Source organism: Euleptes europaea, chromosome 4, assembly GCF_029931775.1.
Source record: "Euleptes europaea isolate rEulEur1 chromosome 4, rEulEur1.hap1, whole genome shotgun sequence".
In the NCBI taxonomy this organism is placed as follows: Eukaryota; Metazoa; Chordata; class Lepidosauria; order Squamata; family Sphaerodactylidae; genus Euleptes; species Euleptes europaea.
The window spans coordinates 95,694,658-95,719,679 of record NC_079315.1 but is presented as its reverse complement, the minus strand read 5'-3'; the positions used below and the strand labels follow the sequence as shown (position 1 = coordinate 95,719,679).

Here is a 25,022-nt window from a genome sequence, read left to right as displayed (position 1 = left end):
AACCTTATCAAAAGCCTTATTGAAATCAAGATAAACTATGTTCACAGCATTCCCCTGATCCATCAAGGTAGTAATTTTCTCAAAAAAGGAAACAAGATTAGTCTGACATGACTTATTCTTGAGAAACCCGTGGTGGCTCTTAGTAATCACAGCCATCCTTTCTAAATGCTCAAGGACTGACTGATGATTTGTTCTATTTGTCCAGATATAGATGTCAAGCGGATGGGTCGGTAGTTGCCCAGATCCTCCTTTTTCCCTTTCTTGAAGATGAGGACGTTTGCCCACCTCCAATCTTCTGGCACCTCACCTGTTCTCAAGAATTCTCAAAAATAATGGACAGAGGCTCAGAAATTACATGTGCAACTTCTGCAATTCATTTGGCCCTGAGGACTTAGTTTCATTTAAAGAAACTAGGAGTTTGTGTACTGCAAACTCCCTTCCCTCATCATCTGTTCTGTTTTTACCATGTTGAGCACCATTTCCCTTGCATGAGAAGACTGAGAAAAAGTAGGAATTCAGAAGGAATTCAGTAGGAAAAGTAGGGATTCAGAAGGAATTTTGCCCTCCCTTCATCATCTGTTACAGTTTCACTTTCCTGTCCCTGCAATGGGCCTACCATGTCCTTTTTCTTACTCTGAACATAGCAAAAGAACCATTTTTTGTTGTTTCGCATTTCTCGCTAGCCTAAGCTCATACTGAGCATTAAATTTTTAATACTCTTCCTACAATCATTGGTTATTTGTTTATATTCATCCATGGTAATAAGGCCCTCCTAGCACTTCATAAATGAGTCTTTTTTATTTCTCAAATCTTTAGAAAACTGTTTATGGAGCTACCCTGGCTTCTTTAGGCTCCTCCCATTTCTCCTTCACATAGGAACTGTTTGTGATTGTGCCTTCAATATTTTGCTTTTAAGAAACTCCCATGCCTCTTGAGCTCCATTCTCCTTAAGCATTTCTGACCATGGGATTCTACCCAGAATAACTTTAATTTTGTTAAAATTTGCTTTCCTAAAGATCAACCTTTATGTCTGACTACGACCAGCTTTTCCCTTCCTCAAGATTGTAAATTTCAAAATTACATAGTCACTACTACCCAGGGTGGACTCTACATTCACCTCATCAACCAGTTCTTCTCTGTTGGTGAGAATCAAGTCCAAGATAGCAGACCGCTTTGTTTCCCTCTCCACTTTCTCCTCTCCCACTCCCATTATGACTTGACCGTTTGCCAAGCTATTTCCCATAGCTGAAAAAACTCCCCTTTTCAAATTGATGAAGCCATTTCCTTCAACATTCATTTTTGTGCAAACAGATTTTGCCAGCCTTAGAGATGATCTACGTATGCAAAAAAAAAAAAAAAAGCCATACAACCTAGCTCTACCTCTTACAAATACAGATGATGAATACTACTTGATCAGATGCTTCTCCTGTGTAAAAAGTTCCCTGCATGAAGAAAACCAGGATGTCAGCAAGAAGGCTAGGGCAGAACCTTCTCCTTGAATGCTAGAGAAGTCCATTGTCACGATTCTTTTGAAGAGCAGGAGCATTAAGTCAATGGTCATTCCACCCCTGTATAATGGAAGGGTTGAAAATCATGAGTACCGTAATATGTGCTCTCATCAGCCTCTGTCTCATCTCTACACTGTATCAAGAGCAGGACAACATCACTTCACAAGTGTTGGAGGAGAAAGTGATTGGGTATGCATGCAAACAGCCATTTTGGTAAGCAAAGTACACCATCAATTTTTCAAGCTTTGGCTTTTAACAAATGATAATTCTTGAATAAGCAAGGTTTGTGGTTTCACCTAGTGAGCAGTGTAAAGCCCTTACAAAATCTCGTCTAGAAAGAACACCCAAGTATTCCCTATGATAAGTCAAAGTTCCATGATTCCTCTACACAGCTAGATCATTGCATAAAGGAACCCGAAACCTTCAACTCTGTAGCATTTTAAAGCGTAAGAATAGTGTGCCCTACACACACTCTTTTCTTCAAGCCTTTAACATGGACACTTTCAAATTTACAATGAACAGGAAGCAATTTATCAGCTTTGAATAAATGCTTTGGAAGAATGTAGTGTCACCCCAGAGGCATTTTGTTCATGTCTTTGGCTGAGGTCCCTCCCATTTAGCCTCTACAATTTCATCCACCTTAGACTGAGCCCTACAATCTAGTCCAATTACCACTTCTTGCGTAACACCAACACTCTATTGCCCAACGGCACTGATCAGCAGGAGATTCACAACAAGGAAAAGAAGATTTTTTTTTCATATAATGTCTAAGTAATATATGGAATTCATTGTAAGTATGGCCTCTTTAGCTTAGAAAAAAAGGTTACACAGCATTCATGTCTGATGGTTAAACTGACCTATGTTCAAAGGCAGTGTATATATGAAAACTTATCGCTAGCTGGTAATGGTGAAGGAAGGCCTTGATTCTTTGGGCAGCCTGCTGTTGGAAAGAGGATGATAGATGAACCGGTCTGATCTAACTTAGCTCTTCTTAACACTGTACAAACATCATTTTTGAGGCAGCCACAATTCTCAAATTGTAGCCATGTTAACATAGTTCTTTCAAAAGGCAGTTAACTTTTTCGTTTGAGGAAATGGTATTTATAGATGTATCAGACTAGTTTTTTAAATTTTATTCACTACCAAATTTTCTAAAAACTGTGTTTCTCTTTAAAATTTACACTTAATATTTTTTCATTATAGAATATTCAAGTCAATGAATATTCAAGTCAATGAATATTCAAGTCAATGAAAATGATGGCTCAAAATTGACTTTAAGTTTCTGCTAAACTGCCAAGGTGGCATCTACACTAAATCATGTTTTTCTTTTACACTTGTCTTCCAAGTTCTTGTCCTATGAAGGATTCCATTGTATTTAAGCCATTCCCAAGAGAATATGAATCCCTTTATGGTTCTAACCTAGTAGCCCAATAGTAAATCTTAATTTTGTGAACAACCACCATCCAGCCATTTCCTTTTATAAAGCTATTTAATTTATCAGCAATGCTGAAGAATTTGTTCTTCTAAATAACAGCTCATTCCTGAGCTTTGCGGCAGCCAGGGACAGTGTAGCCGAGGCACCTCCAAATAGGTTCTACGGCCACCGAAAAGCTAAAAAAAAAGCCTTTTTAAATGTAAAAATTCAAAAATGGGGCATTTCCCCCCATAGAGAACAGCAATGCTGTGCCAGGAAAAACCCGGCGCAGCAACGCTGTTTCAGAGGGGGGGTGTTCCCAGGCTGGAAGGGGTTAGGAGGCAGCCTACCAGCAGCCCCGCCCCCTGGAATGCCCTGGGAACCCCTCCCAGGACACCGGCGCAAGCACTTGCGCCAGCAGGATGCCGGCGGGAGGCCGAGCCAGCGTCCATGGGCACTACACCAGTGTAGGGGGCTGGTCGCCTCCTAAGCCCATTCGGATCCTAGGGGTCAGGAATAAGCTCACCGTTTCATTAATCATTGTTTGAATTTTATAATATTACAGGTCTACATGGGAATATAAATAAAAGGAGAATTTGGGATAAACTGTTACAGTAGACACTTATCAAGCAACACAAGAAACCTATGCCAAGGCCTGAAATTTGCTTCTACCTCCCAATTGAGCTAGATCTAGCAAGAGCCATGCATAAATGGTTGATAGAACCATTTCCTCAAGGAATACCACTGTGTAATAATGAACTAGTTCATCATTCAAAAAGATAGTCTTAAAATTCTGCACTGAGTCCATCTAGGCCTGAAGCTGTATTGCTTTTTTCTAATACCACGCTCAATTTATTTTGAAGTAAAGCAATCTTTATTGAAACAATTTTTTAAAAAAAATCTTATAACTTGAGGAATACCTATCTTTGATAGAAATTCAATAATGGGTTGTTCTGATCTGTATAATTTTCGCTAAAATATATTAAATTGGCATATGACAGGTACTAAAAAATTACCCAAGAATTACCTATAGAAAAGACCAAAATAAAATTATTCTTCCGTTGTATAGACGTCTTATTATCAAATTCAAAATGTTTTGTAAAATTTGAAATACTCCAGTTTATGTACTCTTTGAATATCTATTTATACTTCTAAATTCCCTGGTCTTTCACAGATTTAGGGAGAACATAAATGATTTGACTCCTGTTTTTGCTGAAATGCTTTTTTTAACCTTATTTCTTGACAAACATACCTGTTAGAAATGCTTTTACAGTATCACAAATAGTGGGAGAACATTAAAGTAACATTAAATTGAAAATGGTAATCAAGGCCAGTTCCAACTGCATCCTGAACCTCATCTCTTGGTAGTAACCAATATTCTAGCCCTTATTATCCAGCTGGGGTCTGGGGATGTACCTGAAGTTCCTGGGAAACCGGTTCTATTTTAGAATCTCAAATAAATCCTTAATGCTTGATACTTGATTTTTTTTTAGACAACTATAAGTTATTTAACATTTAAGAGTGTATTTCAAATATCCATAGATGATCTAGCTGTTTTGGCATATGTAAAACTCTTACAAGTCCCAAACGTACTACAAAACAGTTTGTATTTGGTAAGACCCATAAATATGAACAGCCATAACAGTTATTGGACGCCTTGACTTTTACTATTTATGTTCCCTGATAATCTTTATAACCTTCCTGGGTAGTAATATTATAATGCTAGCAACACCCAGCTACACCCGAGAGGGCACAGATGTTACCCAATTTCATTTGCCCACATACTTCCCTATATTTCATATGAGTTTCGGTAAGAATTTCATTTTACATTATTTATTTTCAGACACATTGTTACTGGTGCATCATGTGAATATCTCGCACAATCTGTTGTTCATCTGATGTCATAACCGCCCTCTATTATCACCTGACTGTTGGTTCTTCTCATGAAATGTTAGTGCCTCCTTAAATGAAAAAACTAACCATTTAAGACTGTTCCCACATCTCTGTCTGATCAGACTGAATGAATCTAAGGCCCCTTTCAGAGTTCTGTTCTAAACCGGATGTCATCTGTTGTTGGCCTGTTTCTGTGTAAAGCGATACAGAGATGGGCGTTCATACAGCTGATGTCAATAAGAACCGTATCTAAAGAGCTCTGGCCAGTTCAAACAGCGACGCTATAGTTTTCCCGCCTTTTTTGGTAGCGCATTCTTTTCTGGCTTAAAAAAAACACATCTGTTCTAAGATGAGCACTATAGCACCATAGCAATCCAATACATCCAAATGGTGGCGATATAGCAATTTAGTGCTATATCACCAGCATTGGGATGCATTGAATTGCTATGGTGCTATAGTGCTCATCTTAGAACGTTTTTTTAAAAAAAGCCAGAAAAGAATGTGCCACCAAAAAAAAAGGCACGAAAGTAACAGGAGTCCAGACAGTTCAAACAGCATACTTCTGCGATTCAGAAGTGCAAGGAAGAAAGTGAAGACGAGAGAAAGCAGTTTTCTTAAAAAGCGGCAGAGCCCTGCAATGCTGACGGTATGCAAGCAGCTTTGGCTGAACAGGTAAAAAAAATCCACTAGAACTAGGAGCATAAATGGTTGTCTGAATTGACACAAAAAATCCATTAGCAACCCACTGTTCAACCAGATAATAAGGATAGTTTGAAAGGGGCCTAAGTCACACCATACAAATAACGAATGTGGTGTACAAGTTAGAGTGCTAGTAAAGGTCTGGAGAGTCAAATCCCTACTTGCCATGAAATGTACTGGATGACTTTTAACCTACCTCACAGGATTATTGTCATCTGATGGATACATTGATCATATCAGCCATGTACTGAAAGGTTTTTTGGACCCTGTTCATAGTACTTATTCTTACATTACCTAAATGTACATTACCAGTAAAGTTACAGTTTTAAAGTCCTGCTTCTAGCCTGCGGGCTGTTCTAGGGATACTATTTTAGGCTGCCGAATATTGCTTTTATATTGCTAGCAGGCTTGCTTTGCCGGTTTATTGCTGGTTTCAGTATTGATGATTTTATGTTTACTTTTATTGTTGTATTGTTTTATTGTTGTATTGCTTGTAATTTTGGTTTGTCATGAGCAGTTCTGGGGAGAAGCAGAACATACTTTGTCTGAATAAATAACATTACACCACTCATATCATAAGTTTAGATCTCTGGGTCCAGTGTAAAGCAAGTGTGCTTGTTCTCCCGTTGTTTGTTCTCTGAAGAGTGTCTGGCTGTCCAGGGCCTTTTTGGCCCTGGCTCCAGCCTGGCGGAACTCCCTTTCCACTGAAACAGGGCCCTGCGGGATCTCAAACAATTGCGCAGGGCCCACAAGATGGAATTATTTCACCAGGCCTATGGTTGAGGAAAGCTACGGTTTTGTCATCTAAGTTGGTCTCCCTACCTATCCCCCCCTCCTTTTGTGTACTGAATCTATGGGGCCCTGGTTGCTGCAGGCTCCGCAGCGATACCTATGCTCCTATGAGCACCATCTAGGGTTGTCATGTCCCTCTTCACTACCGGCGGGTGGTTTTTGGGGCAGAGCCTGAGGAGTGAGAGGTTTGGGATGGGGAGGGGCTTCAATGCCATAGAGCTCAATTGCCAAAGCGACCATTTTCTCCAGGGGAACTGATCTCTAACGGCTGGAGATCAGTTGTAATAGCAGATCTCCAGCTACTACCTGGAGGTTGGCAACCCTAGCACCATCTGATGTTTTAATTGTTTAGTTTACTTATTATTAGGTAGTTGTTGAAATTTTATTGTATTTTATACTGTTTTATTGCATTATTATATGCTGTGAGCCACCCTGAGCCGGGCCTCAGCCAGGGAGTGAGGGCAGGACATAAAAATAAATAAGTAAAACAAATAGACAGAAGACCAGAGAACCTGTAAGTTGCCTTCAACTAAAGAAAGGAGTGATCAACATATACTAAAATAAATGAGTACATTGTTTCTTTCAATTTTACATAGTCGTCATGAATATCATATTCTGTAAGCCGCTCTGAGCCTGGCTTTGGCCGGGAAGAGCAGGGTAACAAATGGAAATAATACATAAATAAATAATAATATCAGGATCAAAACTCACCCGCATTTTTAATCCATTCATCGTAAAGTGACACAGCCTTCGACGTAAGATTGCCTAAAGCCATTTTCACGGAGGTAAGGTGGGTTCACGATTTCTCCTGGTGAAAAAAGAATGGGATAAATATTTAGTATCTGTGCAGGAAAAGGTCGTGTTATTTTTAGGGAGATGATGAGAAAGATGCGAGAGTGGGAAGCTACCATTAGCACCCTAATCGCGCGATGTAGCCACATTACACCACTTTTATTTCCGCATACACCTTAATTGTAACTTCTTGTTACCGCAAAGCGAGCCCTGTTGACTGCAGCAGAAGCTGCTTCTCAGAGAGTGTTTTCAGGATCACACCTTCTCATTAAGTGGTAACCAATCTTATAACCTAACAGCATTTACACCACACAAATTCCACAGTATTATGGACACAGGAAACTCCTCCGTTGTTTGAGCACATGCATTCCGTTTCTATCTCCTGAAGCTATAAACAACAAGACAGGTTTCAGACTTAATCGGTTTCTCAGCAGTTTACAGTGTATATACTCTTCTAACAATGCACACATAATAAATGCATTTCATAAACAGGAAGCTGGTTCAATAAAGCATCGAGACAAAGTATAACACATGCATTTCATAAGCAGGAAGTCAGTTAAAAGCATCGAAATGAAGTATAAGCTCGCACTCAATGTCTTATTCATTCTCTAAATGTTCATCCCAGTTCTCAGTTCTCATTACTTCTGGCCACAAGCCATGGTGCAAGAGTAAGCCATATGCAAGCTCAACTGTGCATTTGTTCCTATAGCGCACAGTGCATCTATCCCTAATTACTGTCCCTAATTACTGCACAGATTCCTAGAAAGGTTAGTCAGCCCACTCAATTAATACTTCATTAATTGTACTTCCCAGGAATTTGCCACACCACCAGGATAATATATAGGGTTGCCAGCTCCGGGTTGGGAAATACCTGTCGGGATCAGGTGTCCATCCCTAGCATCCCTTAAGCAAACTCATCCAGGCAGGTAGCTCTGAAGCAGTAATACTTTATTAGGAGCAAAAAGACAGCTTAAAGGACTGACTGCCTACAGGCAGGTGAGGCTGGTAATGGCGAAACATAGGCAGGTTACATGTTTAAAAGCACTACAGGCTGTGAAGGTAAACATGGCAAAGCATCCCCGAGATAAGCGATTCCCAGGAAGGAAGACTAAACATTAGAGCGCAGCTGTGGAAAACAGGACGAGCGAAACTGTACACAGAGTTTACAGGCATGAGAACCAAGAACTTGACGTGTAGCCAGAAACTGGCCTACTCATGTCAAGAGCCTTTACTCCTGCTACCAGCAAAGGCCTGACAATACCTGGAGATTTTTGGGGTGGGGCCTGAAGAGGGTGGGGTTTGTGGAGGGGAGGGACTTCAACGCCATAGAGTCCAATAGCCAAAGTGGCCATTTTCTCCAGGGAAACGGATCTCTATCAGCTGGAGATGTGTTGTAATAGAAGATCTCCAGCTAGTACCTGAAGGTTGGCCACCTTGATAATGTACGAATCTATCTTTCAGTGTCAAGAGTGGGGCTTGAGTACACCTGGGTTGAGCTGCCCTAGCCATGTTGGTCAAGCAAGAAACTCAACTGTTAATGCAAGCAAAACTCATGGCATTGATCCTCTCCCCCTCTCCCCAGTCCTCTCACTACACCAGGCGGTGTTTATGTGAACACCAAGCTCTCTTTCTCCTTCATTTCTGAACAATGGCCAACTCGATGCATGCAGTGAGCACATACTTGGATCATGTGATGAGCATACATCACTCCTAGAATGAACATAGAACACTGATTGTTTAAAAACACCCGTGACAACACCTCCCTACATTTGGAAAGTTACCTACTGGGTGGAATTCAAGTGCAGGTTCAGGGAAAACTCTTCAAGTCACTGACCCAGCAGCCTGGCACCACAGCCAGCCTTTTCCTCCAGTGAGTTTGGCAGGACTGGTCCCATTGAAATGCAGATGTAACAGCATTGTGAAAGATCCTCTTAGCCAAACCCATATTGCAAAAGCTGCCAATGAGTTTCCAAGCAAGTTTTTACTAGCATCTCTTTCTACATGCAAGCCCTCAAGTCATGCTGCTTCTTTGGAACAATAAATATACGCGCAAGCCAGCCAACTTCCCTTACATACTGAGAATCAGGCCAAGCATTTGGGTAAAAATATAACATGCTCAGCTCCCTTGGCAGAGGGGCACAGCAGATATCTCCTCAGCCTTGAGTGACAGGAAAACAAATTGAAGTATACGTGATGAACAATTTTGCTATTTAATGAAGTCATCACATAAGACCTAAATTCACTTGTAAATCAGACTAGTTAGGATAAGAGACTGTTCTCATCACCAGTTTCTGTGTATGTGAGATTTGAACAAATAATAGTACTACTTAAGGATAAAAGAAGCCACTGAAGAGCACACAACTGTTGTGTACAAGTTTGCATTCATTCAATAGTTTTTCCATTCAACCATCTTTTTGTAAAGCATAGAATATGTGCAAATCCACAGTTCTTAACTTTGCACTTGTTTTCGAGCTGAGTTATTGCAACGGATCTGTTAGAGAACACACATGAAGCTGCCTTACACCGAATCAGACCCTTGGTCCATCAAAGTCAGTATTGTCTACTCAGACCGGTAGTGGCTCTCCAGGGTCTCAGGCAGAGGTCTTTCACGTCACCTACTTGCCTGGTCCCTTTAACTAGAGATGCCAGGGATTGAACCTGAGACCTCCTGCATGCCAAGCAGATGCTCTACCACTGAGCCACAGTGAGCAAACATCAGCTCAAGTATCTTATTTTGTAAATTAACACTCATTTAAAAGAGCTCTATGGGTTGTCACCATATGAGAGGTTGTCACCACAGCAATGGAGCCCCTTTAGCAAATTAGTAAGCAAAGTAGTTCCAGGCTCAAGTTGTTCATGGCTATGTTCTACCAAAAAAAATACAGATCATCACTACTGCTGACTGGCTTCAATTCCCTTTGCTGGTGTCCATGAAAACTGCTGTTATGCATTCATAAGCATCAGGTACATTACTGGGAGGGGCTGCGGCTCAGTGGTAGAGCATCTGCTTGGCATGCAGAAGGTCCCAGGTTCAATCCCCGGCATCTCCAGTTAAAAGGACTAGGCAGGTAGGTGATGTCAAAGACCTCTGTCTGAGACCCTGGAGAGCAGCTGCTGGTCTGAGTAGATGATACTGACTTTGATGGACCAAGGGTCTGATTCAGTATAAGGCAGCTTCGTGTGTTCATGTGATGTTTTCTAGGCCTGAATGGCTTTTCAAACCTTATGGGAGGGACACATTTCTATGAAGTTGTCTTGGTAACCGGACAGTTTATCAGTGCCCAATAGTTCTACATATTCAGAAACAGAGGAGTGGCAGGTGCTGGGGACACCCAGTAGGGGAGGGTTGTTTGTGATCAGCATGCAAGATTCTCAGAAGCATCTGGTTGGCCACTGTTGGAAGCTGAACGCTGGACTAAATGGACCTCTATGTCTCACACAGCAGAGCGCTTAGATTCATTGAAGAAGGTATACACAAATATCAGCTATATGCACAAGTGTGCAATAGTTTCTGAATAGCTTTGCATCTTAGAAGAGCAGGGGGTCTACAAGATTGCTAGAAATCATACGGTGTAAACATCTGAATAAGCTACAAGCGTTAATACATGTAATATTAAGACACGGTAAGAAAGCTGCACTAAAAACATACACACTAAGAACACACATTATCATCCCTCCACTTACAACTCTTAATCCTCACAAGCATCCAGTGAAACAGATTAAGTTTGTAGAGAAAACATAAGATTAGTCCAACAAAATTGGCCCTGTGCTGTGGTGGTAACAGCAATAAAGAAGAACTGCTTAGTGCAACCATGACCTCTCTGCAGTGCCATCCAGCACAGCACTTGAGCAGTTAAGAGTTCTGCTTCATATGGAGTACCATAAGAACAGACTGCTGGATCAAACCAGTAGTCTATCTAATCCAATATCCTGTTTCTCACAGTGGCCAATTAGCTGTCTTGGAGAGTCAACAAAAAGGGCCTATTGGTCAAGGCCTCCCCTTGACACTGCTTCCTAACACTGGTATTCAAAGGTTAACTGCCTCTGGAGGTGGATGCTCCCATTTAGACATTATGGCTAGTAGCCACTGATGCAACTTTTCAGCCATTTCATTTGCCCAAATTATTGGCTGTCTTCCCAGAGAAGAAATTGGCACTGTTACCACAGGCCTTCCAGGCTAAACAAACCCCAGCAAGAGGCTGATTTATCATCAGACCATTTAGCAAATAAAGGTCACCCACATTAATCTGACTTAGTTGCCACCTTGAACACAGTACAATTACCCAATATTTCTACAGGCCCTTCTTGCTACTAATGCTAAGGTAAGTCCCAGATATTGAAATCTGTCAGGGTGTTTCAAAAGATGCAGTCAGCCATTTGTGCTATCTTTACTCATCTGTGTATTCATTTAGATTTATAGGCCACTTTTCCACTCAATGGGCTTGGAAACAGCCAACAGATTAAAATACACAACTAAATAAAAAAAAACTTCTTAAGATATTAAAATAGGCTCAAGATAAAATCAGTAAGTGCCACTTCCTACTACTATCCAGTTGGAAGACTAGAAAAGAATAACCCTTCATTTAGGCTGAAAAGGCCTTTAGAGACAATCCTAGAGATTCATATCTTGGAAGAGAACCACCAATGTTGACTAACAACAACAATAATAATGCTGAAGAGGAGTGAAAACCTCATTGACAGAAAGGAGAAGTCCAAGGAGCTTTGTTGCTTACACTGTTGGTGAACCAGCTCCAGACACTGCTGGGTGAAATGGATTATCTAAAACTAATCTGGCTTCTGACCTATTGCTGCTAAATCCACCTTGGTCACTTTACACCAAAATAAAAGACGGAATGTGTGTGACTGTTCATTCTCCTGGACTTCTCAGCAGATTTCAATACTATCATGGTATCTTCTGGTACCATTCTCTGGGGGTTCCAGTCCTGCCCGGTGGGAAAATTCTAGAAGGTGATATTAAGAACTTTTGCTAAGCTCCAGGGCTTTTGTGGTACCAAAGTACTACAGATATCCATTCTGATCCATGGCATTGGATGCGCTAACCCTATATTTGGCTGAATGAAGCTTAATAAGCTCTATCCAGTAACATAGGTGTTAATTAAAGGTGGTTTTGTTTATCATGAAAATTGTACTCCGCATGGTCAACTGGATCATCAACTGAAACCTTAAACAATTTTTCTGAATGCCACTAGACCTGGCCTTGTTTACCGATGCCCAAGTGGAACAGAGCATCTTCAATGAGCTTCCTGGTATTTTCAGTTATCCGTACCATGAACATAACAATAGTGAGAGCCCTGCTGCATCCGACCAGTAGTCCAGCTAGCTCAACATCCTGTTTCAAACAGCAGCCACCCTGGGGGGCCAAATGAACAGTACAGAGGCCTTCCCCTGATGTTGCCTCCTAGCTCTGGTACTCATGGCAACACCCAGGTGTGATTGCTATAGAGTGTTATATCTGGTGCTGCCCTTTAAAAGCATTCACAAGTGTCCCTGGTTCAGAATATGTTGACTAGATTGTTAACTGGGCCCTGGCAAACAGAAATATTTTGCTAGCACTTGAAGCTTTTCACCGCCTTTTAGTCCATCTCTGGACACAATTCCAAGCGGTGTTCTTGACTTATAAAGCCCTCAAGGCCCCAGGATTGCCTTTGCCATGTTGTCGTTTGAAGTCTTGCTCTGAGTATTCCTGAGTCTGGAAACTAGATGAGTAGCCATCAACAGGGGACGCACTAGTTGTTGAACACCCTCCCCAGTGACACTTTCCCCCCTTTAGGTATTGGATAAAACTTACAAGGAACTTACTCTCTGCAAAAGTCCAAGTCCGAGAACTTTTTGCAAGGTCTACCTGATAAGACTGACCTTGGGATATCATTGTCAAGCTGGGATCAAGTATGGGAGAGTTATTACTTTTTACAAAAATCTACCTTGAATCTCTGAGAAAATATTCTTGACTAGCCGAATTGTACAAAAGAGGACTGGAAGCCTACTCAGGATAGTTATGAAAGCTCTTTCACCCTTGTCAACTTTATTGTTCAACAGCAATCAACTGGATATCCAATGGCAACAGAAACAACTTTACTAAGGTGTACAAGGGAAGCTGGTGAAAGTCAAGAAAGCTTCCAGTACTTAATATTTTCCTCTGAGTTTTTACAAGCAACCTCAGCTACCTTACTAAGGGGCAAGAACAAAACACAGACATACTATGGTCAACTGAAGGAAAGCCCCACTTTTAAAACTACCAGTTAAGAACAGGCAGCTTCTCTCACCTGCACTCAGCTCATTCCACTGGTTCAACACAGTTAACAGCAAAGGCGATCAGTGCCTGATTAAAAAGACAAACAGTTGTCCAGTACTTGAAGAACTGAATACTTTCCTAGGAGGATAAAGACCAGGAATGTTTCAAACAGGAGATCAGCCCACCATTGTATTAAAGGGCCCTTAAATTGTAGATTACCACATATCTGTTGCCTTTTAATGTCTGAAAACCCATAATGTCTCTAACTGTGTAGTTGTAGGTCTCATCTCTGCAGTGTTTTTCTTCAAACGGTCCACAAGCACAGATGTACTATGTGTGGGAGGAAGGCAGCCTACGTTTGTACCGACTGAAGTGGGCCAAACCCTCCCCTGGTGCCACACAGACTCCCTCGGCAGAACAACGGGGGCAGATGGGTGTGCTCAGAAGTTTTAGAATACAGATCAATTTTCATCCACACCCTTACTTTTCCTGACGGAGCACTACCTCTTTTGAACATGCATTATCATATGCTTAAAAATGAAACGCTATTGTAACAGTCCGAAGGCATGAAGCAGCAACCACCACTTGATATCTCAGATACATCTAAAGTGATTAACTATGGCAAGAACATGTGTGGGTAACAGTCAGAAAAGATTCAGAGGGTAGACATGTTAGCTTGCAGTAAAACAGCCAGATTGGAGTCCAGCAGCACCTTAGAGACCAACGAGATTTTTGGGGGTATAAGCCTTTGTGAGTCAAAGTTCCCTTTGTCAGATAAGAGTCAGAAACTAAAGAAATACAAAGCACTGGACTCAAACAAGAGGAAAGATTCCTGCTTACAGTTGCCTTATTAACACTGGCCAAATTATTTCATCATAATAGTTTCACATCTCTAAGTATCCCCTTTGAAATCCTATAACACACTCTTCTGCAAAATAGCTGCTGGGGAAGGCTGGGTGTGAAAAGGATCTAGGGGACTTAGTAGACCAAACATTGAACATGAGTCAGCAGTGTGATGCGGTAGCTAAAAAGACAAATGCAATCTTGGGCTGCAGCAACAGAAGTATAGTGTCCAGATCACGCGAAGTGATAATATCACTTTACTCTGCTCTGGTTAGACCTCACCTAGAGTATTGTGTTCAGTTTGGGGCACCGCAATTTCAGAAAGATGTAGACAAGCTGGAACGTGTCCAAAGGAGGGCAACAAAGACGGTGAGGGGTCTGGAGACCAAGTCCTAGGAGGAAAGGTTGAAGGAGATGGGTATGTTTAGCCTGAAGAGGAGAAGACTGAGAGGGGATATGATAACCACCTTCAAGTACTTGAAGGGCTGTCATATAGAGGAGGGGCCTTAGTTGTTTTCTGTTGCCCCAGAAGGTCGGACCAGAACCAATGGGTTGAAATTAAATCAAAAGAGTTTCCATCTAGACATTAGGAAGAATTTTCTAACAGAGCGGTTCCTCGGTGGAACTGACTTCCTCGGGAGGTGGTAAGCGCTCCTTCCCTGGAGGTTTTTAAGCAGAGGCTAGATGACCATCTGTCAGCAATGCTGATTCTATGACCTTAAGCAGATGATGAGAGGGAGGGCATCTTGGGCATCTTCTGGGCATGGAGTAGGAGTCACTGGGGGTGTGGGGGGGGAGGTAGTTGTGAAATTCCTGCATTGTGCAGGGGGTTGGACTAGATGACCCCAGTGGTCCCTTCCAACTCTATGATTCTAAGGTTGATTAGAAGATGTCTCATGGAATTATAAGGTGGTAAATCTTGATGAGTCTGTGGAGCCTTTTGGAATGTTGAGTGCACAGGCTTTGATGAAAGGAATGACCAATCACAAAATGGCTGCCATTGGATGCTGGGGCCAAGCACAAATATTGCAAGGCTGTAAGGCAAGCATCTTCCCACGATGGAGGCAGTTGTTTTCAAATGGATGTTCCCCTGAATGGATGTCCTTCTGCTCCAATGAAGGAGAAGGAGAAGAGTTGGTTTTTATACGCCGACTTTCTCTACTACTTAAGGGAGAATCAAACCGGCTTACAATCACCTTCCCTTCCCATCCCCACAACAGACACCCTGTGAGGTAGGTGGGGCTGAGAGAGCTCTAACAGAGCTGTGACTAGCCCCAAGGTCCCCCAGCTGGCTTAATGTGGAGGCATGGGGAAACAAACCTGGTTCACCAGATTAGCATCTACCACTCATGTGGAGGAGTGGGGAATCAGATCCTGTTCTCCAGATTAGAGTCCACTGCTCCAAACCACTGCTCTTAACCACTACACTATGCTGGCTCTCACTATGAGGAGGAAGAGTCAGGACAGGCTTTTTGCTTTGGGAAATATTTTCTGTTGAAGAATCAAGTGGGCACTCGGAAACCCATTGGTGTATCCAGCAGTACCATGTTGGAGATCAATGGCACAGTGTAACAAAATAGTCATGGGTAATTCTAGGAAGTGGCTTTTTACAACTGGTGAACGCTTAAAGTTCCTGTTCAGAGATGCCTGTGGTTACAGCAGATGGCTAGTAGGAGATTTCTTATTCTGCTAGATTTGCCCCCAGCTGCTGCCAAGCCAAGGAGCAAAAAGCCTTTGTTCCTGTATGTACTGATAAATGAGCCATAACAAAATTAAAAGGTAAACGACTATGTACACAATGGAGTATCTGAATGGTCAATTTACTAGTGTGCCAACCTTACATAAGTGTGCCGACCTTACACAAGTATTCCTAGAACTCCTTCCCAAGAAACTGGCTGGCATGTCATGGGATGTTCACCAACTCTAAACTGCTTCGGGTAAATAATAGAGCAAAGGAATAATCAGGCAAAGAGTGCAAATCCTGAAAGAGGAAAAGTCAGTTTGGCCTGCTCCTGGCAGGGAGGATGACTGAGGATTAAGAACTTAAGTAGAGAGAAGAATGTGGGAAAGGAGATAAGACATAGGAAAAAGGAGGACAGTTGAGGGAGTAGCAGCAGTCTTCAGGAGACCAAAAGGCAGAGGGCTTCAGGCACAGAAAGATGAAGATAAAGAGGCCCAGTGGTGATGGGGAGCCCTATATAGGGCCTCTTAATGTTGGTGTTTGCTTTTTAGAATTTAAAATAGGGTGTCACACATAAACATTTTTAAAAGGGGATCCAATTTAGAAAGAAATTTTGGGGAAATGTCTACGGCAAGGGGCACTGCATTTGTCCCAGTGGAAGAATAGAGCTGCCATGTTAGTACCTGCTTAACAAGACACTTGCTATGGTGCTAAAACTTACCATTGCAAATGGGAAGAGATGTAGATTTCTCAAAACATTCCAGGCATTTTCAGGTAAAAAACAAAGTCAGCTGGTACAAACATAACATCTCACATAATACTCCCAATTGGAAGGTCTCTTCATGAAGTAAAAAATAAATTCCCATACTGAGGAATTCCCAGCTACCAGACCTACAGTATCCGTACAGTTTAGAAAGGAACTATAACACATGGTAGATAAGCTTAACAGTGTTACAGAATACTTGGGCACCAAAGATATGTACCAAATTCTTGTTGGAAGGTGCACTTTGGGTCTGAGGTTGACTGAAATTATCGTGAGAGCTGTGCAGATATAACTTCCTGAAACATCTGAATCTAAATAATGCTAGACTATATTAATTTTATGCAGAGGTCTGATCCAACCCAACTCCTACATACCACTTAAGAAACTTTAGATTGTTTGCAGTCCTCAAGGTAAACATAAACATACACCTCAAGATGTTCCAACTCAACTCCTACATACCATTTAAGAAACTTCAGGTTGCAGTCCTAAAGGCAAATTATAAACACACCTCAAGATGTTCAATTCCTAATTAATATACATCTCTTGGCATTTACTTTGAAATGGAGAAAGCAAGAAAAGACACGGTAGAGAAGTACTTGGAGGAAAAGTTGATGTGTAGACATGACAAGAGCACAGAACACCACACAGGAAAAGGACATTATTCAAACCAACTAACATCTGGCCTGTGTATCAAAAGGAAACTTCATGACAATTCAGAGGGAAGGTGCATAAGTATTTCACTCTGTATAAAAGACCGTGATTGTTCAAGACAAGTAAAAAAAAGTAACATTCTCGAGTGGCCCACACGAGAGATATTTGCCATTCTTTATCCTACTTTTACATCCCTTACATAATAGACACAATATATAAAGGTTTGATGTATGCGCACAAGCTAGGAAAGAATTTGGAGTATCAGTTCTGGGTGGGGGGAGTGACCATTTAGAATATGCCAAGTTAGCCTGGGAAACATGCTTTTGTCTATATAAGATTTTTTTTAGAGGAATACTAGCTCTCCAGCCGTGCTAATTTTCAAATTCAATTTTGGTTCTATAAACGCATTCTGAACTAGAGCGAGATCAAACAGCGATGTGCCCAACTGAGATTAGTCACAGAGATGCACTTAGCTATCCCATTCATTTTTTTTTAATCATGCACATTTTTATCCCACCCCTTCCTCAAAGGAGCTCAAGGCAGCAACAGTCGTTCTCCCGTCCCCATTTTATCCTCAAAACCTCCCTGGCAAGTAGGTTAAGTGGAGATTGGTTGGTTGGCCTAAGATTCAGCCAGTGAGCTTCACGATCAAGTGGGGATTTGAAACTGGGTCTTATCATATTCATTTACCTCAGTGTGATGAAGTACTAGTCAAGATTATAATAAAAATTGGTCCACTGCCATCTTAAAAGTCTTAAAACAGATATCCCAGCATAAGCTTTAATGAGTCAGAGCTCAATTCACATGAACACATGAATGCCACCCTAATGAAAAATGGCACCCAAAATGGGTGGACTCTGCCAGGTTCCTGCCGCCTCTATTCCATCCCTGGGCCCAGCGCCTTCAGGGCTAGGAGAACCCACCAACAGTGAGGAGGGTTCACTGTGGGGACGATGCTCCGTGGAGGAACAGCCATCTGGCTTCCTGGAATGAGTGGTTCACCACTGCTTTTTAAAAAATTGCCAGCGTGGTGTAGTGGTTACGAACAGTGGTTTGGAGCAGTGGACTCTGATCTGGAGAACTGGGTTTGATTCCCTACTCCTTCACATGAATGGCAGAGGCTAATCTGGTGAACTGGATTTGTTTCCCCACTCCTATACTTGAAGCCAGCTGGGTGACCTTGGGCTAGTCACACTCTCTCAACCCCACCTACCTCACAGGATGTCTGCTGTGGAGAGGGGAAAGTAAGGTGATTGTAAACTGGTTTGATTCTTCCTTAAGTGGTAGAGAAAGTCGGCATATAAAAACCAACTCTTCTTCTTCACTGATCTTGGGAATTTCTAGGTCTGAAGTCACTGAGACCCTGTCCCCTATTCAGGAAAACCAAAATAACGTGCAAAAACAGAACACTCTTGCGGGCGCCTTGGAAAGCTCCTCTCACTGCCCCCAGGCCATCCGGGCACCCTGTCTGAAGGTGACATCTGGCTGCCCAGCACCACCCCCTTGGAGGAGTAAGGGCCATATCTCCCACCTCCTCTTCCAGCACCCCTCTCCCCAGTTTATATGGGCAGCTGCTGCCAGGCTGTGTAAATGCCACTCTGATGGTTCTGGAATGGGATTGTGTGTCCCTTTCCAATGGAGTTACATCATTAGAGCAGAGCTTTTTCATCTTGCCCTGATCTGGCAAGAGACATCCCCATGCTTACGCAGCTTTTCATGATTACTCAACCCTTATTAATGGGATGGCTGGAAGACTTGATGCAGATGGGATGTACATCCACTTGTATGACCCTAATTATTACACATGCAACTAGTGGAAAATTGGTGCTTCTATTAGCCTAGATATTTGTCCCAATTACAGTATGTACTTTGTACCCTGACAGGATAAGAGTTACAGAAATACTTTATTACTCAAAATATTAAGGGGGTCACACCAAGTTATACGATGTTTATATAAATTTTATTTATACACATAATATGTAATTTTTAGGCTTAGATTATTTGTAGTAGCAGTAGTTGTGGTTTTCATATTATCTATTGTGGCTGTTGTTGTTTGCTTGTTTGTTTTTGCTGGTCAGTGGCCGTATTATTTAATTATATAAAAAATTAAATAATTACAGTATGTACTTTACTAATGTAGTAAAACTGTGAGTGCGCCATCAAGTCACAGCTCACTTATGGCAACCCCGTAGGGTTTTCAAGGCAAGAGACGTTCAGAGGTGGTTTGCCACTGCCTGTCTCCACATCACAACCCTGGTATTCCTTGGAGGTCGCCTACCCAAATACTAACCAGGGCCAACCTTGCTTAGCTTATGAGATCTGATGAGATCAGTCTAACCTGGGGCTATCCAGGTCAGGGCACAGTGCTTTTAATACCAGGTTAGTTTTCTACATTCCAATAATGAATAGGTACTTCGTAAGAGCCGGCCATCCATTTTGTTGCTCAATATCCTCACCACCGGGTGCCTTCAGGGCTAGGAGAAACCAACAACCCACTTTTACTCTTCCAGCGTCAACACCCTCAGCTATCTTAAGGGCTCCTAAGTTGCTGAAGCCAATTTCTTCTTGCTCCCTTCTTGCTCAGAACCATCTCACTGAACACTTAACACAGTACCCCGTTCCCTCAAACTTTTCTTCAAAAACCCACCTCTTCTGCGAAGGCTTGCCCTTAACCACCTTATTCTTCTCTTATTCCCAACTATATGCAACTTCATTGGCTTATTTATTTATTAATAACCCCCCCCCCCCAACAAGGCCAGGTTCAGGGCAGCTTCACAACATAACAATATACAACACAATTGACATTATAATATTAAAACATGTAATTTAAAATCATACCTCTATTTCTGATAATTACTAGACAGTATACAATACTTTGTAACCTCTTCCTGTAGGTTGAGCCATCCTTAATAGATAAAGTAGGTCCAGAATGACAAAAGGGAGACCCAGCAGCAGCCAAGAGGTCACAGATCCCAGAAACCAGGGACAGGAAGGGAACAAGGAAGGAACAAAAAGGAAAAGGGGGGAAAGGAAAGGAAGGGAAGAGGGGAAAGGAAGGGGCAGGGGAAGGGGAAAGGGAGAGGAAAATGGGGAACAGGAGGGCAGATTATATACATGACTATCGCTGGTCATATGCCTGGTGGAACATCTCTGCCTTACAAGCCCTGCAGAAATGGGCTAAGTCCCACAGGCACATGTCTCACTAGACCAAGCTATTCCACCAGGCCTACAGTTGAGGGCAGCCATGAGTATCACCTTTGCTGGACTCCCTACCCCCCTCCTTTCTATCTTATTTTTTTGTTAACCAAGGGAACAACCTGCCGCTTATCTCGGGCAACATGAGTGAATCTAGGCACCATCTGGAGTTTCTGAGGTTTTAATCGGGGTTTTATTGTTTCAAATTTACAATTTATGGTTAATTTTACTATGGACTATTCATGATGTATTTTACATGATGTTACCCTCTCTGAGCCTAGCTACTGTGGAGAGGGTGGGCTACAAATCGAAAAACAAAAAACAAAAAGAGTATGATTGACACTGTCACTTTCATCTCCAAGCCAGATCAGCCGACTGCTAGAGGAGGCTTAGAGCACAAAGCAAGCAGGACGGGCTATCCCCCTCCAAGCCTAACCCTCCATCATGAGAAAGCTGATGGGGATGGGAAGGAAATTTTACCAGACATACACTGTGATCTAAGTTCAGACCTGTTTCCATCAAGAGCCCAGCAGTGCCTATTAGAGGGAGGCAGGGAGGAGAAAGCCAGTTCCTGCAGGCTTCCCACTCCAAGTCTCCCCCACTTCTCCACACTGCTGGCCCACTCCTCCTCCTATTCCTACCCCCATGAGCTCTTAACACCTCCCCCTTCCACCATCCTGCCTTCATTTCTGCCGCTCACGTCATCTCCCTTTTTCCATCTCCTGTCACCCTTTTCTTCCTCTCGGCCATCTTTTTTTCACTGCCCAGTTGTAATGCTGGCAGTGATTTCAGTTGAGCTTTTTTGTTTGAATTATGATGTCTGCTCTTGCACAAGCCTCACGTCTTCAGTATGGGTTTCGTTAAAAAAAAAGTTTTAAAAAGTTTTTTGAATTTTTCTGCAAATCTCAGAGTGCCCCTGTATTTGTAGAACCATCCCTCCCCACTGTGTGGATTTTTTAAACTCACACTCTGATGCCAAGTTCAGAATGAGATAGGTCTACTACAGTATGGGGGTGGAAAGTGCCATCAAGTCATAGTTGACTTATGGTGGGCCCATAGGGTTTTCATGGCAAGAGACAGACAGGGGTGGTTCGCCATTGCCTGACTCTGTGTAGCAACCATGGACTTCCTTGGTAATCTCACCATAGGCAGGATTATTTAATGCTACAGATTGTTATGCACCACACCAAGGGACTAAAAATCTTGCCTTGGAAAGCATTTCATTTATTTCTAAAGAAAAGACAATTCATAGGAGTTCATGAACATGATCTATTTTTACATTGGAAAGAAATTAAAGATGTTCCTGGGGCAGAGGGACCCTTTCTCCCCAAAAATTTCTGTTTTTTGCCATTTTACTACTGAGTTCCATATTACCTCTTAGCAGCGGCTACTTCCTATGTCTCAGGCAAAAAAAGGTCTTCTCTAACACCTGTTGTAGGATGTTCTTTCATTCATGATGCCAGGGAATGACCAAAGCACTACCACTAAGTTACAGGCTCTCTCCATTTTGGATCAGATTAATTTTATGACCTATTTCAAACAGGCTTTAGGCCTAATTTGGGGGAAGAAATTGCTTTGATGACACTGGTGGAAGTCACTGAGAGAAAAACAGCAATTAAGTAGCAAAGGTGCTGCAGCTGCAGAAACGGCAACCTGACGATGAACCATACATTAGTCATCTTTAATTGTTTTCCTCTAAAGGCAACAGAGAACTAATTCTGGACTTCATTATTTATATCGTGAGCTGCTTATGCTTGAAACCATGAAGGAAAGTTACTGTAAGACTCAATGCCATTGACTGGGGGAATTAGCCACCAGGTGGCATTGTGGAGCACTGCCAATGCCACCAGGATTCACCCATCTACAATGGAATACTATATATCCGTTATATATCTAGTTATTCCCTGCTTTCCTCCTTGATGGGGACCCAAGACAGCTTACAACCTCCTCTTCCTTTACTTTATCCTCCCAACCACCGCCCTGGGAAGTGAACTAAGCCAAGTGCCATGGACATGAAACTGAGTACTTCATGGTCACCCAGCAAGCTTTCATAAAGGAGTGGGGATTCTAATCTGGGCCTGCCTCATTCGCACCTGACCTTCTGACCACTATACCATGCTGTACATGAATGAGTCTACCTTTAAAGAGTGTTTAGACACTTCAGTTAGGGAGGGGCTGTGGCTCAGTGGTAGAGCACCAATTGTACGCAGAAGGTCACAGATTCAACCCGTTATTTCCAGCGAAAAGATCAGGTAGCAGTTGATTTCAAAGACCACAGGCAGCCAAGAGCACACAACACTGAACATTAACAGACCCAGCTTTCTGTGTTCCAAGTGTGAAACTGATAAGAAGTTTAATAAACAGTTTTAATTGGTGCAGACTGCTGAGACCACATAACACATGCCTTAAAAGATCCACATTGTTCACTTGTTTCTGGGTTCAGTTCCAAGTGCTACTTTTGACCTTTAAAGCCCCTTTGCATCTTAGGTCTGAAGAAAGCCTAGCATACTGAGATCTAGGAAGGCTCTCATATGAGCCCTCCCACAATTTGTAGTATGGCAGGTGGCCATAACATCTAGAGCCCTTGTGGTATTTCTAGAGACCTGCCGAACATTTAAGTAAAGTTTTGAGGGGGGGGGGGTTCCGAATTGCAGAATGATTATTCTGTAATACAGGTATCCCTAAACTTTGAGTCTGTGGGCACCTCTGGGATTCTGACACAGTGTGGTGGGCACAGCCACAAAAATAGCTGCCTACGGTGGCAGAGCCAGTCACAAAATGGCCACTTCAGTTTACACTCAGTCACACAGTGATGGTCCCTGTGATGTGGTGGCAACTGCCACCAAAAGCGATGATTTTTTGGATCGTAGAATCATAGAGTTGGTAGGGGCCATACAGGCCACCTAGTCCAACCCTGTGCTCAATGCAGGATCAGTCTAGAGCATCTTTGACAAGTGTTTGTCCAGCCTCTCCTTGAAGACTGCCAGTGAGGGGGAGCTCACCACCTCCCTAGGTAGCTGATACCACTGTTGAACAACTCTTACTGTAAAAAAAAAAAAAGTTTCCTAATACCTTTCCTCCAGCAATTTAAACCCATTATTGCGAGTCCTATCCTCTGCTGCCAACAGGAACAGCCCTGCCCTCTTCTAAGTGATGGCCCTTCAAATACTTAAAGAGAGCAATCATGTCCCCCCTCAACCTCCTCCTCTCTAGACTCAAGATTCCCAACTCCCTCAGCCTTTCTCCTAGGGCTTGGTCTTAAGGCCCCTGATCATCCTTGTTGCTCTCCTCCGCACCCACTCGATTCTCTCCACATCCTTTTTGAAGTGAGGACTCCAGAACTGCACACAATCTGCCCAGCCAATGAGAACTCCAAGGGCTAAACAAAAGCCTGCAGGCAAGAAGACCACCCACTTTCTAAAAACACTACCCAGGCGCTAGGAAAGGTGTCAGCGGGCACCACATTGGGGACCCCTGCTGTAGTATGTCCCGGGAGGGGCCCCCAAACCCCCTTCCCGGGCCGAGGGGCAGCCCCCACACTCACCAGGCGTCCCCGGAGGGCGTCATCACCAAGGCTCCCTCTCCCCTCAGCAGCCCTCCAAACCGGCAGGAGGAGAGAGAGCCCGTCGGAAGCCGCCTCAGGAGCAGCCAGCCGCCGGCCCGCCCTGCCGCAGGAGCCGCAGGCCGCTGCTGCGCCAGCCCCGATGACGCCGAGAGAGCCGGGACCCGACAAGGCGCCAGCCCAGGCACCACAGCCGGAGGCGCCGCAAGCCGTCCCTGCCTCGGCGGGGCCTGGGCTGCTGAGGGCCGCCAGCCTACAGGGCCGGCGGCGGGAGGAGGAGAGCCCAGGAGCGGCCTGGGGAGGGCAGCGGCAGTAGCCGGCCTCCCCGCGGCCCAGCTGTCCGGCGGTCGAGCACGGACAGAAGCCACCAGGTATCGCACACGGAGGACTTAAATTCTCGACTTGTGGCTACAAGGGGCCATTTTAGAGTTCTATCCAGTTTTTCAACAGGTCAGTCAGTAAGTTTAGTTGAAGGAGAAACTTTTGTAGTTACTTAATTCTGTCTTGCCAACAAATGCTGTAATCAATTGTGTCACCTAGCAACATGCAACAAGCCATAAAATCGCCTCATTAAAGCAAAGCATTTGTTCTTACCTCTTAATACTACAGCAGCAGCTTGGGGTTGGGATTTAGATAATATTTTAATGATAAGGACTGCTATACATTACACGCTACCCATCATGTTTATTCATTCTTATTTTTTAAAGAGATGTTTCAACAAGCCTGCAGTGTTTCCACATTAATCTACGCTGCAAACCCCAACACAAATACGTCCTACAACCAACTCAAGATGAAGAGATGGTAAAACAGCTTTTAAGAATTCATGGAGTATTCTACACTTGATTTTAGCAAAAAGGCCAAGAATCTCAAAATCCCAAGATCGGGTGGACAAAATAAAGTATATCTGTTTAATGATAAAGCTTATAACCCTTCAGAATGGCCAAAATGTTGCCGATTTGAGGACCGTTTGTTTGCT

The 25,022-nt window shown here is 42.9% G+C and overlaps 1 protein-coding gene across 1 annotated transcript in view; it reads right to left on the bottom strand.

The window, feature by feature from the left end:
* Positions 1-25,022, bottom strand: part of ELOVL7 (ELOVL fatty acid elongase 7) — a 54,794-nt gene that overhangs the window by 14,502 nt on the left and 15,270 nt on the right. The window contains exon 2 of the mRNA XM_056848432.1: positions 7,018-7,114. Within this exon, the coding sequence (XP_056704410.1) occupies positions 7,018-7,081 (64 nt within the window). The 5' untranslated portion in view covers positions 7,082-7,114. The remainder of the gene's footprint in view (positions 1-7,017; positions 7,115-25,022) is intronic.